Source organism: Bos mutus, chromosome 16 (assembly GCF_027580195.1).
Source record: "Bos mutus isolate GX-2022 chromosome 16, NWIPB_WYAK_1.1, whole genome shotgun sequence".
Classification (NCBI taxonomy): Eukaryota; Metazoa; Chordata; class Mammalia; order Artiodactyla; family Bovidae; genus Bos; species Bos mutus.
Window position 1 is genome coordinate 38,777,166 of NC_091632.1, and position 17,652 is coordinate 38,794,817.

Consider the following 17,652-nt stretch of genomic DNA (forward strand, 5'->3'; position numbering starts at 1 on the left):
GGGCGCAGCAGGGCCTCCTCTGTGGGGCCTGGGGGGTGAGGGGGCAGCTGCCGAGTGGCCCCAGCAGCTCCTGGAGAGGAGCCTGCCAGTCTGCTGTCTCCAGAAACCCCCTTGACCACAACCCCAGACCTGGGTTCCCATCTCTGAGTAGAGAGTAGTTTCACAGTCAGAAGGAGCAGGGGTCCTGCCTTAAAAATGATGAAAGGGGCCCCATCCCTCCCCTCTCCTGGAGGGCAGAGTTCAGGGCAAGAGTGGGTGGCAGGAGGATCCCTTGGATTCCTTCCCTGCCCTTCAGGTCTGTCCTGGCAGAGCACCCGTGGTCACCACGTGGAGGAGGCACAAGGCAAGCTCCCTGGAGCCTAAGGGGCCTCCTCCGGGCCCGGAAAAGTTCAGCCACTCAGTACCTCCCTCCCCCACCTTGCTCTTCTCTCCACTCTGGGCCCCAGCAGGATATCGATGCAGGCTGTGGTCACTGTGGGAGGCCAGGGCAGCAGGTGGGAAGGAGACCCTGAGCTTTCTGGGCTGGGACAGGAAGGCTCTGATAGTTGCTGAATGAATGACCATGGGAATGCCTTGGCCTGGGCACTCAGGCAAGGTTATGGAGATTCCAGAGCATGTGTGGGGTTTTGTTTCCTGCATCTTGCCCTGACCCGCTGCAGCTCACATGGTCTGTAGAGTACCAAGGCCCCTCTTCCCAGGATCAAGTGACCACACCCTTCCACCTGTGGTCACCAGGATCTGGATGGTGCTGGGGGAGCCATGGCCGAGAGATGAGCCCCCCACCCCGTGAGCCAAGCCTCCATCCCCTCCCAGGGTGTCCCCAAGGCTGAGGGCCTTTGGCTGCTGACCCCCAACCTGCCATCACTATGTCCAGCTGGGACATACCCAGGAGCCACAGTGAGGCTTCACCTCAGGTGGAAAGCACCCAGCCAGCAGGTGCATAAGCAGTGGGTGTGGACCTGGGTGGTCTGCACTAGGCGAAAGGCCTTTCATCGTTGCTTTGGGAGAGGTGGGTTTGGGGACTGTAATCTTTTTTATCATGGCACTAATTATATATGAGCAGGAACTCTCCCTGAAACAGTCCAGCCCCGGCTCTATGCTGACTGACCCATTTGTAATCAGGGAACAGGCATCTGAAGGTTGCTCTGAAAAAATGGAAACTTTTAGTCTGTGATCTTGATAAGGAATTCTTAATGGGGCACTGATCAGACATGTGAACAGATGCTATCAGGCAGTCTTACCCCTGGGCTCCATGACGGGTCCAGATTTCTCCACTGTTGTCTGACCACACGTGGTCCATGCTATGAAGTGTTGGGTTGGAGGGATCACCGTGCCACCCATCCCCCCGGCTCAGGCCTCTGGAGCTGAGAGGAGAGACTGAGGTTCTCATTGGCAAACAGCAGGGTGTCCTGGCTGTGACCCCCAGCCCCTAATAAAGATTGCACCGTTCTTCCCATGAACTCCATCTGACTCAGCAAGATCTGGATGGTGCTGTTTGGTAGTGGTGTTGTTAACCTCCAGCCCCTTCTGGCAAGCAGGGCCCTCTGCTTGTCCCCACAATGACTCCCTGAGCTCAGTGGACACCTCAAGTGCACACACATTCGGTAGCTCTCGCCCTTTGCTGCCCATCTTGCTCGTAGGGGAGGAGTTGTCTCCCATCTTGGGGCTCCTAGCTTCTGCGAGAGAGAGGAAGGGGAGTTGCACAAGCGCCCTTCCGGATCTGTGTGGTTTCAAGCAGTTACACCTCTTCCTGTCTCTTCTCGAGGCGCCCTGTGGCCCTCGTGGCTCCCGCAGGCTCTGGGCCTGTAAAAGACAGTGGTTTTGTGCTGTGTCACAGTCAGAGCGATACCTCGGGGCTTTGGTAGAAGGATTTCCAGGGTTCGAGAAGCAGCATGCAAAATGACATCAGTTTGAGAAGCAGGAACTTGAGTTCTAACCCTGAGGCCTGAGCTTCCAGGGAGATCACCCAACACCTGTCACATGCCCATCACACCCAGGCACCATGAGCTTCTCCCTGGTCCCCCAGTCAGTACTCACAGAGCATCTTCCGTGTACCTGATGCTGCTGGGACAATCAGTGAGCACAGGAAGTGACGCCCCCTACCCTGTTGGAGCCAACATCCCTGTGGTCTCAGGGGAAATGTTGCTGTTGTTCAGTCACTCAGTCGTGTTGGATTCTGCAGCCCCATGGACTGCAGCATACTAGGCTCCTCTGTCCTTCACCATATCCCAGAGTTTGCTCAGATTCATGTCCATTGAGTCAGTGATGCCATCCAACCATCTCATCCTCTGTCACTCTCTTCTCTTCCTGCCCTCAATCTTTCCCAGCATCAGGGTCTTTTCCAGTGAGTCGGGTCTTCATATCAGGTGGTCAGAGTACTGGAGCTTCAGCTTCAGCATCAGTTTTTCCAAAGAATATTTGGGTTTATTTCCTTTAGGATTGACTGGTTTGATCTCTTTGCTGTCCAAGGGTCTCTCAAGAGTCTTCTCCAGCACCACAATTTGAAAGCATCAATTCTTTGGCACTCAGCCTTCTTGAGCCTTGGGATCACAGCCTTGTTGTGGCAAAGGGACTTGCATAACTCAATGAAGCTATGAGTCTTGTTGTGCCACCCAAGACAGACAGGTCATAGTGAGGAATTCCAACAAAACGTGGACCACTGGAGGAGGGAATGGCAAACCACTCCAGTATTTTGCTGCAGGAACCCTATGAACAGTATGGAAAGGCACGGAAAATGAGGACTGAGTAAGGGCAAGGAAGAGTCCATTACTGGTGTCTCCATGGTGAACCACCAAGATGGCCTCAAGGGGCCCCACCTTCTGGTCCTCACACCCTCTGTCATATTTGGGTTGGCTTCCCTGGTGGCTCAGAGGTTAAAGCGTCTGCCTGCAATCGGGAGACCTGGGTTCGATCCCTGGGCCGGGAAGATTCCCTGGAGAAGGCAATGGCAACCCACTCCAGTATTCTTGCCTGGAGAAGCCCATGGACGGAGGAGCCTGGTGGGCTACAGTCCATGGGGTTGCAAAGAGTCGGACACGACTGAGCAACTTCACTTTCACTTTCTTTCACTTTATGACCCATAGACACATCTCTTGAGTCTCAGTCAGGTAAGACACAGCAGCATCTCTCTCTCCATCCCTTGCCCTGGGGGAAGCCAACTGCTTTTACCTGAGAGATCCAGGGAGTACAGGACTCATCCTGTGCACGGCCTCATCCAGGAGACATCTAAGAAGAGGAGCCTTCAAGGGAATTCCCCAGCAGTCCAGTGGTTAGGACTCTGACCTCTCACTGCCAAGGGCCAGGGTCCAGTCCCAGACCAGGGAATTAAGATCCCATGGTGAGGCAAGAAAAAAGAGGAGGAGCCTTCAGATGAGACTGTGGCCCCAGCTGACATCCTGCCCGCAGCCTCAGGAAAAACCCTGAGCCATAACCACCCAGTCAAGTCAGTCCCGGACTCCTTATTCCAAAGCTATGTGAGAAACGTTTGTTGTTGTAAGCCACTAATCCTTGTCATGTGGCAATAGATAACTGATACCGTGTTATCATACTTAAGACCTCAGTGAACTAGGGCCCAGCCTTCTGGACCCTCTGAGCTTCCAGGGTGGTCCAGAATGAGGGGGCAGCCCCAGCTGGCCCCCCACCATGGCACTGAGTCACAGCTGCCCATGGTCTCTTCCATAAGCAATGAGACTTTTTCTGGAAAAGTGAAAAAGATGAGAAGACTTCTGAGAGCAAGGGAAAGAGGCAGCAAAGGAAAAGAGTTGTAGTGAGTCTGAGGACCCTGAAAAGTGATTTTTCTGGAAGGCAGGACCGCTGCCCGGGAGCAGGCTGCTGCTAGGACGGACATACCTGTGGAAGAACCACATCACCTGCCGTTGGCTCAGAGTGCAAATGTTCAGGAAGGAGCTGTGATCTCAGACTTTCCGGGCGTGGGCAGCACTTTCCCTCAGCCAGGCTGCGCACAGGCAGATCCCAGCCCCCGAGGCCCTGACTGCTCACCCCACCTGCTAACACATCAGCTCCTCTCCGACTCCTCTTACCATCCCATCTCACAGATGGAGAAACTGACGCTTGGGAAGGTTGAGAGACTTGCCCAAGGCCAGATACCAATAAAGGGCAGTTACAGCTCAAACCGAGGGGCAGATTTGAACCCCAACTGGGCCTCGACTCCCTCCCCAACACCTGGAATGGTTACTCAGAGTGGAGCCGGGTCACCCACCCAGCCCTAAAAGAAGGTGGAAACGTGAATAGGCTCCTGCAGGATTCTTTCTTTCTTAATACTGATTTTTATTTATTTACTTATTTGACTGCACCAGATCTTAGTTACAGCGTGTGGAATCTAGTTCCCTGACCAGGGACGGAACCCAGACCCCCTGCATTGGGAGCACAGTCTTACCCACTAAACCACCACTAAATCCCTCCAGCAAGATTTCGATTTAGAAACAGTTACCCTCTCCAGAAGGGCTTCCCAGGTGGCGCTAGTGGTAAAGAACACACCTGTCAATGCAGGAGACACAAGAGACGTGGGTTCAGTCCCCGGGTCAGGAAGATCCCCTGGAGGAGGGCATCCCAACCCATTCCAGTATTCTTGCCTGGAGAATCCCATGGACAGAGGAGCCTGGCAGGCTACTGTCCATGGGATCACAAAGAGTCAGACATGACTGAAGTGACTTAGCATGCATGCACCCTCTCCAAAGCTCAAAGGGCTAACTTCACATCAAGAAATCTCACTTACATGAAGGTTCTCATCACCCAAGTTTTGGGCTCCAGAGTCTACGGTAGAGAGACAGCCTGACCTCCTTTTCCAGTGACTAGAAGTAGCTCCCGGTCACCCACTGGCGTTATAATTTAGTTCAACAAGAATGACCCTGAATATGAAAGCACAGCAGAATATGCTGCCAGCAGTGCTAAAGTTAAAGGTCCATTCACCATCTGGATAACAGTCCTCGTGGCAGGCCAGTGCGTTCCTGGTGCTGCCAGCTCCACATCACAGGGCAGCTGGCGATGCCCAGTTAAGGTCAGGTGGCTCTTGCATGGGAGCCTGGCCTCTTTGGGCCAGAGGTGGTGGGAGTTGTCTCGGGCAGGTTCGTCCATGACAATTGCAGAGACTCCAATGCAAGTCTCCTATGGCTGAGGCTAGAGATGACACCTCGTCATTCTGCTCATTCTCCACTGGCCTGAGCATGTGTGTGTGTGTGTGTGTGTGTGTGTGTGCAAGCACACGCAAGCACGCATGCATGTTTGGGGGAAGTGGCAGAGTCACTCACCAAAAGACCTGTTTATGGGAGGAGTGAGCCATGGAGACTGATGACTCAGTCTCCTAGACCCTCATTCCCTCCTTCTATGCAAATCAGATGCCAGCTCATCAACCAGAACATCTGAGAAACCAGAGCAGGTGGTCCGCCAATCAGACTCAATCAGAAAGCATCTCTCGACTCACTGGCTTGGTCTGAACTTTATGGTTTCTTGGCTTTACTGTGAATTCTTTTTCTTCTCTCACATGGATGCACTGAATTCTTCCCTCTTGTGCAAGTAGCTCTTATCAAGTCTGAGAAGTCAGATTCCATCTTTAATGCTGGGGGTGAAGGATCAGAGAAAGAGGGAGAGAGAAGGAGCCACTTCCAGCTCTGAATTGGACACCCTCAGGGATATCAGCCCCCAGAATAATATAGTCATTTATTCTGAGCTGCACCAGAGAAATTGAGGGTCTTATAGGCCAGCCACCCATTTTGCAGATGAGAAAACTGAGGCTTGAAGAGAGAGTTCGTGTGTCCTAGTCGAGGGTGCCTCACCGTGGTCTGCTGTGACCCTGGACTTTTTGCCCAGTTCATCCAGTTTATTCTGGGGCTTTCCCTCTGTGGGTGTCAGTGCGCGTGTCCATGTTTAAAATCATGTCATGGGTCCACTTGCCCAGAAGACTGTCAGCCCAAGTCTCAGGGCCAATCCCGCCGCTCTGGGGCCCTCAGTCAAGTCCCTGAAAGAGTCTGACCATTAGGGCCTGCCTGGGGTTGCAGCTTTGATGACAGCCTGAGACCTGCAGGAGTCTGTGTTTGTGTTTTCTTCCCATTTAAATTCGGCCTCCAGCCCTCATGTCATCTATGCCGCTTAACCGGATGCATAGCAGCCTTTCTGGGAAAACTGAAGGGGAAAACACTTACAGTGAGAGGTTGCAGGGGAAGTGGATCCTCACGCAGCCTCAGAGAGGCCTCCTTGTGGTTACCGGGTAATTATGAAGGAAGGAGTGCACCGCGCCAGGTAGAAGCTGTCTTAACCAAGTGACAGAACCTGGCTTGCCCATCATGGGCAAACACACGTGTGCGTCCTGTTTAGATTCGCCAGAAAGACACACCTCGCCAAAAGTTTAGCCAGATCTAATCATCAGGCTGCAGTCACAAATGCAAACCATGGGGCCAACTGCAGGACTCACGGCCTGAGCTTTGCAAAAACCTCAATACCATGAAAAGCAAAAATGAAAACAGCGATGATGGTGGGAGTGGGGGTGGTGAGGGATCAGGAGAGAAATAACTGAGGCCGTCTATGAACCTTGAGTGGATTCTGGAATTTTTTAAGCTACAGAATATATTTTGGAATCATTGGGAAATTTTTAATCTCCATTTTATTTATTTCTCCTTTGATCTTTATTACTTCCTTCTGCTGACTTCAGATTTTGTTTGTTCTTTTTCTAATTCTTTTATTATGTGGTAAATTAGGTTGTTTATATGAGATGGTTGTTTATATGAGATTTTTCTTCTTTTTTGAAGAATGAGGAACATTTTAATATAGGCTACATATCAAATTGTTGTTGTTGCTAAGTCATGTCCTACTCTTTGCAACCCCATGGATTGAAGCCCACCAGGCTCCACTGTCCATGGGATTTTTCCAGGCAAGAATACTGAAGTGGGTTGTCCTTTCCTTCTCCAGGGGATCTTCCCAACCCAAGGATTGAACCCATGTCTCCTGCATTGACAGACAGATTCTTTTCCACTGAGCCACCTATATGGGGTGGTACTGAGTTAATTGCCTTAGTCATGATCCTGGTATTGGGTTATGTAAGACAGAATTCTTATTCTCAGAAGATGCTTGCTGCAGTGCTAAGGGTTGACGTGCATGAGATCACAACTATCAAATGGTTCAGGAAAAAACTGTGTGAAGAGGGGGGAGAAGACATAAGGAAGCGGGAGGAGGAAGGGGGCGGGGAGGCAGTGCGGGCAAACGGAGCAGATGTGGACCATGGGGAAGTAGGATGAAGGGCAATAGGTGTTTGCTGCTGTTCTGAGCTTTTACAATTTGTCTGATGTTTGAAAGTTTTCAAAATAATAAGTTGTAGAGAAGACTGTCCACACTTGGAGTCTCCTGACCCTCTAGGTTCCCTGTCGTCACTCAGCTCAGCCTGCAAAGGGTAAGAGCTGGGACTGACTCAGCATCTCTCCTCTTGGGCTCAGAGCATGTCTTCTCTTTGCTCCCATGAGAAAGTATGAACAGGCCTTTGTGAGCACTCCATGCTGTGTCTCCAGGTGTAAATCAGGTAATTTGTTCAAGGTCACACGTAGATCCGGTCGACGTGCAGGAGACGGGAGGAACCCAGCCTTCAGACTCACAGCCTGGACCCCAAGCCACACCCTCTCAGCTGCCCCTCCCGTCCCTCTTGAGCCTGGTGTGTGGTCACATGGTTCCTGAATAATCCCAGGGAGTTGGGGGCATGCCTGCCTGCCTGTCTCAGAGGTGCTGGAGCCCAGCACAGCCTGGGAGTCACAGCATCCCCACTAGGACGTCAAGTCCTCGGGGATTGGCTGCCTGGCAGATGCAGTGGCTCCTGATTGGATAGTGGCAGCTGCAGAGCAAGGAGGTGGGCTCTGGGCACGTTGGCTGTGCCCCTGAACTATGCTAAGCAGGGGTCTTGGGGAAACTTCACCAATCCTTTTCCCCCTCTGGAGCGGCCAAGGTGCTGACCTCCCCAGGAGGAATGAGACAAGCACGGATCGTGGCTTGTGGTTCTTTTCCTCATAAGTGGGCATCAGACCATGGCCAGGGCTCGGCTGTGAGCCGAGAAGCTCGCTTCTGACCCTGAGGGACCTGACCTTCCAGAGTCCGGGCTAGGGGTAAGAAGTAGGGCGCCTCCCTAAGTGACCACTGCCACCTGTAGCTGCCGTGAGCACCCCTACTGGACAGAGTGGGCATTGCAACCCCAGAGAAGACTGCCCTATCGCCTGCTCCTCAGGCCCCAGTCCCTAGCCCTCGCCCTACCTGACGTGTGCCAAGCACAGCTGTGAACCCAGCAGACAAAATTCCCTGCATCCATGGAGCTGACATATTGGGGTCATAAATGAGATAGCAAGTGAAATATAAGATGCGCTAGAAAGTGACAGGTGCCACGGAAGGATTAAGATAGTGTCCAGAGAAGGGGCTTCCCAGGTGGCTCAGTGGTAAAGAATCTACTTGCCAATGCAGGAGACTCCACAAATGCAGGTTCAATCCCTGGGTTGGGAAGATCCCCTGGAGAAGGAAATGGCAACCCATTCCAGTATTCTTGCCTAGAAAATCCCATGGACAGAGGAGCCTGATGGGCTACATACAGTCCATGGGGTTGCAAAGAGTTGGGACAATACTGAGCAACTGAGCATGCATGCACACACATCCAGAGATGACTCCATGACAATGTGACCTCTGTATCAGGAGGTGAAGGTCAGGGTCCCTTAGGTGGGTCTGGGGTCAGAGAGCTTAGGCAGAAGGAGAGCAGGTGTGGACACCCTGAGGTTGAAGTGTCTGTGGGGTTCACAGGACCCTATGGAGCCCATATATCTGTGGCAATGAGCAAAGAGGCAGGAGGTGGGGTGGGATGTCAGAGAGGTCATGGCTCAGGCGGAGGCCACTGTTGAGACCGAGGCTTTCACTCTGCATAGAAGGGGAAACCACTGGAAGGACTGAGCAGAGTAGAATGATCTGCAGCCCTCCCCCCTCAGTGGACTGGGGTCAGGGAAAGTGCATGCATGCCATGCAAGCTAAGTCGCTTCAGTCATGTCTGACTCTGTGACCCCATGGACTGTAACCTGCCAGACTCCTCTGTCCATGGATTTCCCAGGCAAGAATATTGGAGTGGGTAACCATTTCCTCCTCTAGGGGATCTTCCCTACCCAGGGATCGAACTCCAATCTCTTGCATCTCCTGCATTGGCAGGCAAATTCTTTACCAGTAGTGCCACCTGGGAAGCCCCAGGGAAAGTGAATTATCCAATATGATCCTGGGTGACCGCAGTGTTACTTCCTGGCCTGAGGAAGACAGCCCAGACCCCAAGTCCACAGATTGGCTCTGGTCCCCCCATCTCTACAGAGTTTGGGCAATGGAGAAGTGCTCCTAGAACTTCAGGAAAGCAGTCAGGGAGGGGTGGGGTGGGAGCGTGGAGGGATGGAGTGGAATCTTCACCGGCACTGAACCGGATCTCAGGCTCATCTGAGCCCCCGTGGGTTTGTCTGTCTGTCTGATGCGTACATGTGTGCTCAATCATGTCTGACTCTTTGCAACCCCAAAGGCTGTAGCCCGCCAGGCTCCTCGGTGCATGGAAACCTCCAGGCACGAATACTGAAGTGGGTAGCCATTCTCTTCTCCAGGGGATCTTCCCAGCCCAGGGATCGAACTTGTGTCTCCTGCATTGGCAGGTGGATTCTTTACTGCTGAGCCAACAGAGAAGCCCTGTCTATCTGACAAAGGACATACAGATGCCCAAGGAACCAGGCTTCAGGATCACAGAGCATCTTGACTGTACCTGACTGGTCTTTTTTAACCAGCTCCCCTCTTTCTCTGCTCTCCCTTCAGAACCTCACCTCCGTGAAGAAGGGAGCGCATCAGGACAAGTGAGGCCGGCTCCATGTATCCGGAATCAACCACGGGCTCCCCAGCTCGGCTCTCCCTGCGGCAGACGGGCTCCCCCGGCATGATCTACAGGTGACGCCCCTGCACCATCCCCCAAGCCCCTCCCAGGATCAGTCCTGCCTCTGAGGAGGGGTCCCCAAGCCAGCCACCTCCCCGTGACCCAGAGGGAAGGGACTAAGTGAGTGCACAGGGCTGTAAGTTGCATGCAAGCCAGCCGTTTCTCCATGGTACCCCATGGACTATAGCCCACCAGGCTGCTCTGTCCATGGGATTTTCCAGGTAAAAATACTGGAGTAGGTGGCCATTCCTCCTCCAGACCCAGGGATCAAACCCAGGTCTCCTGCATTGTAAGCAGATTCTTTACCATCTGAGCCACCAGGGAAGCCTTTAAGACCAAAATGGGAAAGAAAAAAATGAGAGGTTTGACCAGGTGGGATAGAGCCAGGATTAGACTCCTGCCTTGTCTCTGACTCTTCTGAAATATTCCATGGGAGGTAACAGAGGCCCTTCCTGGATTCTGTTTCTCTTTTACATGTCATGGCTCCTGTGGTCCCACCAGCTTCCCCGACACCCTGAATGAGGCTCAAAGCCTTATAACCAGTGTGGAGCCTGTGGACAGTGGGGGCGGCCAGGTGCTTAATGGGCCCATGAGAACTTCTCCTGGAAAGCCCACTTCCAGATCCAGCTCTGGGTCTTTCCATTTGGAAAATAGCCCAGGCTGAACCACAGGGAGGCTGTGGGGAAGGTGTGGGGTGGAACAGCTGGCTCTGTGGTCAGAGCACAGACCTTGATGGTATTGCTATCACAGAAGACTGGGGTGTGAGTGGAACCCTGGGGGCTCATCAGTCCTTCAAACCGCTGGATCTTCAGGTCACTGTCAGGGCCTGAGCTAGAGTGAGTGTCTACAAAAACCATGGGGAACAGTGGCATCCCTCCTTCGTCGAGATCCTAAAAAGAACCCCATAGTCTCGTGCATACTTGCCAGCAGGTGGGTGTGGGCATTTCCTGGTTTGAATGTTTTCAATCGTTGTTATGATTCGTGAAAACCCAAAAAAAGACTCCCCCAGAGGCTAACCTCTAGGCTTCACCTCCCCGCCTGGCGTGAGAACCAGACCAGGCAGAGACCCCCGTGTCCAAATAAACGGGCCTCTGCCTCCCTGTGCCACTGGGTGGCGCTGCGGCCGAGCACTCGGTACCCAAGCAGAAGGGGGCGGGGCCGGGGTTGCGGGGCGTCGGTGATGCTTCCCGGGCTGGCACCTCCCTGTGCGTGGCTGATGACAACTGTGGCTTCTCTCTCTTCTCTCCCTGTCTCCTTCTCTCTCCTCCATTGCTGTCCGCAGTACTCGGTATGGGAGCCCCAAAAGACAGCTCCAGTTTTACAGGTAACGAGCTTCTCCGTTTTCCCTAAAACCGGCAGCAAGCACGGGAGCGGGTGGGAGGACCCCGCCATCCCGGCCGCGGGCGCTGGTGATTTCTCCGCACGTGAAAAATCCTCCCCGTGAGATTCAGGCTCTGGTCCTCTCTCGGTGTTGCGACGGCATCATGATGAAACCGTGCAGTCGGGCTCGTCGTGTGGGTTCATCTGGAACTTGCTTTGATTTGAGCTGGGCACTCGCCAGATCTCTCTTAAGAGAGAGATCGCTCTCTCTACTCGCTACTCGCTACTCTACTCGCTCCTCCGGCAGTAGATTGAGTCCTTTCCTGTGATCCCAGCTTTGTGCTCTTGGGTGGTCAAAGTGAAAGACATGCCCCCAGTCCCTCATTCTCCCCTTGTCCTTGGATCTGAGCTGATTTGCAGACTACGGAGCTCCCTGGGGAGTGTGGCTCCGACGGGACCTGGGTCAGAGTGGGGATGGATGCGTTGACTTCTTTCTGATTATTTCCCTGTTGGAAATCAGCACACCTGTGTCCCCAGAGGGAGAGGCTGTCAGCAGACGGACAGGCTTGCAGTCCATCCTGAGGCACATCCCATCAGCAGAATCCTCCGGGACGGGTCCCTTCCTCCCTCTGGGCAGCCTCTTCCTGACCTCTAGGGTAGGGCATGCACCACAAACACACACGCTCTTGAAAATCTCTAACTCTGGGAATTTACTTCGACATTTTCCTCCATGGGGAACATGTCAGGCTTATGGAACTCACAGGGCAGCGCCGCCAGCTTTAGGACTGGACACTCAGCGGGCAGGGCTCTGTCTGTGGTGCATTGTGGCCTCCAAGCCTGAGAGGTCTCTGTCCAGAGCCTGCTCCCTGGCATGTGCACCCCAGCGGTGACAGAGCTGTGGCCTCTTATTGCTGATGCGCCAGGGGTCTGCTCGGGCAGTGGGTGCACCCCAGCAGTGACAGAGCCATGGCATCTTATTGCCAATGCGCCAGGGGCCTCGCTCAGGCAGTGGGTGTAGGGGTTGGCGCCAGACTTCCGTGTGATTCTTCCTTCATGCAGTCTTGGTCCTGTGTCTGAACACGACTGTGGGTCTGGGTTCTCAAGCTCATTTTACCACTGCTTCGGTGCCTCCCATGAGGTCTTCCCCCCTTACAGAGAGGTCTGAAGAGAGGTCCAAATCTGATTCTGCTGGAGGTTTGGCTAAATAGGTCTTGCTCGAAATAGTTAGAGCTGAACTTATTAGGTTTGCAAATGCTCTTACTGGATACAAGTGTTTATCATCATATATACATGTATGTGTATGTGTGTTGTATGTATGTGTTTGTATGTGTGTATATGTGTTGTGTGTGTGGGTATGTGGGTATGCGTGTGTGTGTGTGTGTGTGTATATTGTGTATGTGTGTGTGTGCATGGATGTATCACGTAATATGCCAGAATGAATGTGTGCCATCTGTCCAGAAGGATCCAACCAGTGAAACCAGACATGCACTTAAACAGCATCCTCAAATGCTGAGGCCTGCCTCACTCCCGGAAGGAAAGGAGTAAGGTGAGATGAGAGCAGGCCAGGCCAGTAGCTGAAAGGGCCCATAGGAAGTTCCCAGTAAGTCGAGTGGAAATGAAAGGGTCCCCATCCCCTTGCTAACCCCAGAACCCCCCAGATCCACTCTTTTGTCCACCCTCTGGGGACCCCTCTGGGTGAGCATCTGATCCCTGTGAGGCCTTCTTGCCCCAAGGAGGGGCTCTGTGGGGGAACTGAATCCCTGGATCTGAAGACACCCCCCACCCCACTCCCTGCTCAGCCTCTCGGCTACACATTCAACGCCATAGGCTCTGGCCATCCTGCCCTTTGAGGCTCCAGTGTGGTTACTTCACACAGACACTCAGGCATCTCTTGCGGGGCCTCTGGTGATGACCTTAATGGGGTGGGATCATTCAGCATACTGGGTGCCACTCCCAGTGGGATATCCTCATCACCCAGCTCTGACACGGCTGGTGGATGGTTATTTAAGTCAGCCAGAAGGGTGGCACCCCTCCTGCAAAAGGGCAAAGTGTCCAAGGCCCCACCCTCCAGCAACTCGCAGACAGGTAAAAGAGGGAAGACCATGTACCTGTCAGCTCATACACAGGAGGCTGCATAACAAACTACCCCAAGACTCGGGCTTATGTGTCTGTGGGTTGACTCAAGTCAGTTCATCTAGGCTGGGCTCAGCCAGATTGGTCTCTGAGCTTCAGGCTGAAGGCCGGTTTCACCCTTTCTCCATTATTCCTAACCAGGGGCCATCCCAGGTCTCTTCTCCTGGCAGAAGTGCCAGAGGAAAAATGAGTCTGAAGGCCAACAGTTAGAACAGGCACAGTCACTTCTGCTCATTCTTTGGGTCAAAGCAAGCTCATGACCAAGCCCAATGTCAAGGGAAAAGTATACTCCCCCAGCCCAGGGGAGAATCACAGTCACACGACACAGAGAAGGGGGAAAGAGTGGGCCACAGTCATGCAATCCTGTTGTTCCTGTTGTTGTTCCGTCGCTAAGTCGTGTTCAACTCTTTGAGACCCCAGGACTGCAGCATACCAGGCTTATTTGTCCTCCACTATCTGCCAGAGTTTGCTCAAACTCATGTCCATTGACTGAGAGATGCTATCTAACCATCTCATCCTCTGTGCTGTGCTGTGCTTAGTCATTCAGTCATATCCGACTCTTTGGGACCCCATGGGCTGTAGCCCACCAGGGTCCTCTGTCTATGGGGATTCTCCAGGCAAGAATACTGGAGTGGGTTGCCATGCCCTCCTCCAGAGGATCTTCCGGACTCAGGGATTGAACCCCGGTCTCCCGCATTACAGGTTGATTATTTACCATCTGAGCCACCAGGGGAGCCCAAGAATACTGGAGTGGGTAGCCTATCCATTCTGCAGGGGATCTTCCTGATCCAGGAATCAAACCGGGGTCTCCTGCACTGCAGGCGGATTCTTTGCCAGCTGAGCTACCAGGGAAGCCCTCTCATCCTCTGCTGCCCTTTTTATGATATTGTGGCACTGCAAGGAGATCAAACCAGTCAATCCTAAAGAAAATCATCCCTGAATATTCATTAGAAGGACTGATGCTGACCACAATCTACCCCAAACCTAAATCACTCTAATAGCATCTAGGAGGCAAACGGGTCTTGGGAGAGTCCAGAGAGCTGTTGGAGGTTCAACGAGGGAGTGGTCAGCTGGCTGAGAGTCGGGGAAGGCATCATAGAGCCTGTGAGCTGGACCTTATTCAGGCTGGACAGAATTCAACACATACACCAGGAAGAGCATTCCAGTAGAGGGGACAGTCTGAGCACAGCTCAGAGAGGTGCCCGGAGTATAGGAAGTAGCAGTCACATCATCTAGGCCTTCAGGTACAGGACAGGAAAGAGAGTGACCAGAGGCCAGGCTAGGGAGGCCGATGGGGATCTGAGGATGGAGGGCCAAGAATGCCAAGCAGAGGAGCCTACCTTTGGTGGGCACTGGGAAGACATCGATGGTGTTAGAGCAGGGCAGGGGGCAGGGCTCTGCTGCAGGAAGGAAGCCTAGGAGCAGGGAATGAGATGAGGGGAATGGGAAGGCTAGATGTGGGATTCAGGAGAGGTGAAGGAGGGCTGAGCCACTGGGGCCATGGGAGGACGGGGTGGTGGTTAAGAGGAGCCAAGTCCCCAGGGCTTGGTGTCCGAGGGGCAGGTGTGGAGAAGGACAATGTGATGAGAGGGAAATGGTGCCCAGGGGAAGGAGACGGGCCTCATTCCAAGCAGGTCAGGCTAATGAGCACCACCCAGTAGCGAGGCCACAATGGCCACTTCCAGCCTGGGGATGACATGTGACACAGAGGCCATGGAACTGACTGTGGGCTTCGGCCTTTAAGAACCATCCCAGGGGCTTCCCTGGTAGTCCAGTGGTTAGGACTCTGCGCTTCCACTACAGGGAGTATGGGTTCAGTCCCTGGTCAGGGAACTAAGATCCCGTAAGCTGCATGGTACGACCAAAACAAACAAAAATCTAAAGAAAAAAGAGAAGGAACCATCCCAGGTCCATCGTGAAGGCCTTTCCAGGTCATCCCCCACTACCAGTCACCTCCACTTCCATGCTGTCCCCCAGCCTCACATTTCTTTGCACTCCAGATCTGGGGCTATGATCCCCCCACTCCTTGGAGCCACCCCCCTTAGCAGATGTGTCACGAGGTAATCAGCTCGGCCTCTGTCCAGAATCCCATGCCACTGGCACAATTTCTCAGCTGGAAGATAGTGTCACACTGAGTCTTTGGGGGGCAGGGGTCCCAGGATGACACGAAGGGCCCCTGTGGCCATGAGCCCAGAACAGGGACTCAGCATAGATCACCCCCAGGCTCAGCCGCAAAGCGTCTTCCAAACCCCAGCTCAGGACAGTGAGGAAGGGTCTCCGTGTGGTGTCTTCACGGCGAACTGCAGAAACCTTCTGTCCATATATAGGTCCTGACATCATAGGACATACAATCTGGGGTGTGTCCCAGCAGAGGGAGGCAGGGCGTCTATCTGTATGTGCTGAAGGCATGTCTCTCCAGGCCCCCACCCATTCTCTGTGGGTGGTGGTCTTATGCTATAGGCCCCTGGGCTTCCCAGCTTGCAGAAAGTTAAGAACATGGTGGGAAGAAAGCCAACCAGCCTGGATCCCTTCCTCAAAGACCAGAAAGCCCAGCCTGCGCTTCCTCCCAGGGTCCAGTCTCTCCAGGCAGGGGGGCATGCGCCCAAGGGAACTGCAGGACCCCAGCCGGTCCCCCCTCCCAGCCGGGACGCAGGAGGCTGCCTTGCCAGGCTGCACTACGGAACCGCACTTCCCGGGCTTTTAGGGGAAGAGATGCGCTCGTGAATAATTCAGCCTCTCTCACTGAGATGCAGACGCCCTAATAGGACTAATGGACTCACTGCCTCCAAACCCGACCCTTGTGGGACCTCTCATTCACCGACTGCTTCTGACGTCCTGCAGCGACACTCCCTAATGAAAGAGCTGCCGCACCAGCTCCGTAGACGCCTGGTGAGCCCTAGTAAATCAGACTGTGTCCCTTTTAACCAGCAGACGCCAGCGAGGCAGGTGAGTGGTCCCTTCAGCTCAGGAGGCAAGTGGCAGCCGCCTCCTTGGTGGGGGGGAGATGCTGCTGGGGGCAAGCACCCTGGGAATGGACAGCATTTGGGGATGCCTTTTTGGCTGATCTGAAATGAGACACTCTATATATTTTCAAAGTGGGAAACCTCAAAAAGAAAGCTAGGTAACCACAGGAAGAAGGAGGGTGGGTGTTCTGCTGCTTGAGCTTGCTTGCCTCCCAGCCTTGCCGCTCTGCCCATCCGGGGGACCTGGGCTCCAGCTGATACCCTGTCGGGTTCCCCATTAAGACCCAGCATTTTCGAGTTTCCCCAAGAAAAACAGCAGCAGGAGGCTGGGTGCTGTCTGAAAGGTCTGTTTGGAAGCATAGGCCTAAGAGAGCTGGGGGCTGCTTCTCTGGGCCTTGGCTTACTGATGGTTCTCAAGCAAAACTGGTTTTGTTTTTCCCCTGATGTGATGCCCTGCATTTTCTAGCCGTGTCCCGGAATGATGCCTCTGCCTCCACGCACGCCCGCTTTGGGAATTCTGGCTGGTTTCTCTGGTGTCCAGACACATGTTGCCGTTTCAAAGAGACCTTCTGGGTTCCTTCTGGATCCCACATCTCAGGCTTTGGTGGCTCCCAGTAAACAGATCTCAGTTCAGGAATCCCAGGTGGAAGGCTGTTCAGCAAAGTTGCGATTCCCGCGGCTTAATGAGGTTAATGTCTTATTTCCATTTTTCTATGTCACGCGGTCCGTTCACGTGAATTCCCCAGGTCCCCGTCCACAGGAATAGATTTGCAAAAGGCAGGCCCCAGTGCAGGGGGGACCCTGTAGAGTCTGTAATTAGCAATGGTTGTTAAGGAAAGCTAATTCTTCCTGAGGTGAGTAGGCAGGGTGGCAAAGAGGAGAAGCCAGAGGTTGGGGTCACTGAGCAGTCAGGCGGCCAAAGAAGGAGCTCCAATAAGGGGAGTCTTTCCGGGGCCCCTCATCCAAGCACCCAGCCCTGCTCACCTGCGGAGGAGCCAGCTTATTTCCCTGTCCTCTCCCGCTGGGCAGCACTGTCACCGCCAGAGTCCCTCTGTGTCTTGCCTCCCTCAAGGACCTTAGGGTGAGGAAGGTGTCCCAGCTTCGTCCTCGCCGTGCTCTGCCCCCAGGGCACAAACCCCCTTGTGAGCGCTGCGGCCTTGCCCTCCACCCCAGGCCAGGGGCCACCATGCCCACCCACAGCCCGCATCTCCTCCCACGAGTCCCCTGACCCGAGCCTGCCCTGTGCCGTGAAGACCCTTTCACCCAGTGGTAGGCTCTGGGCACCATCTGTGTGGCTGGTGGCCCTGCTCC

The 17,652-nt window shown here is 53.8% G+C and overlaps 1 protein-coding gene across 5 annotated transcripts in view; it reads left to right on the top strand.

Annotated features, from left to right (window-relative positions):
• KCNAB2 (potassium voltage-gated channel subfamily A regulatory beta subunit 2) overlaps positions 1-17,652 on the top strand; it is a 96,027-nt gene that overhangs the window by 27,407 nt on the left and 50,968 nt on the right. For 4 of the 5 annotated variants that reach the window (XM_005892663.3, XM_070385120.1, XM_070385119.1 and 1 more), the window contains exons 2-3: positions 9,811-9,939; positions 11,208-11,249. In XM_005892663.3, the coding sequence (XP_005892725.1) occupies positions 9,863-9,939; positions 11,208-11,249 (119 nt within the window). In that variant the 5' untranslated portion in view covers positions 9,811-9,862. The remainder of the gene's footprint in view (positions 1-9,810; positions 9,940-11,207; positions 11,250-17,652) is intronic. The other variant, XM_005892664.3, reaches the window with a different exon arrangement.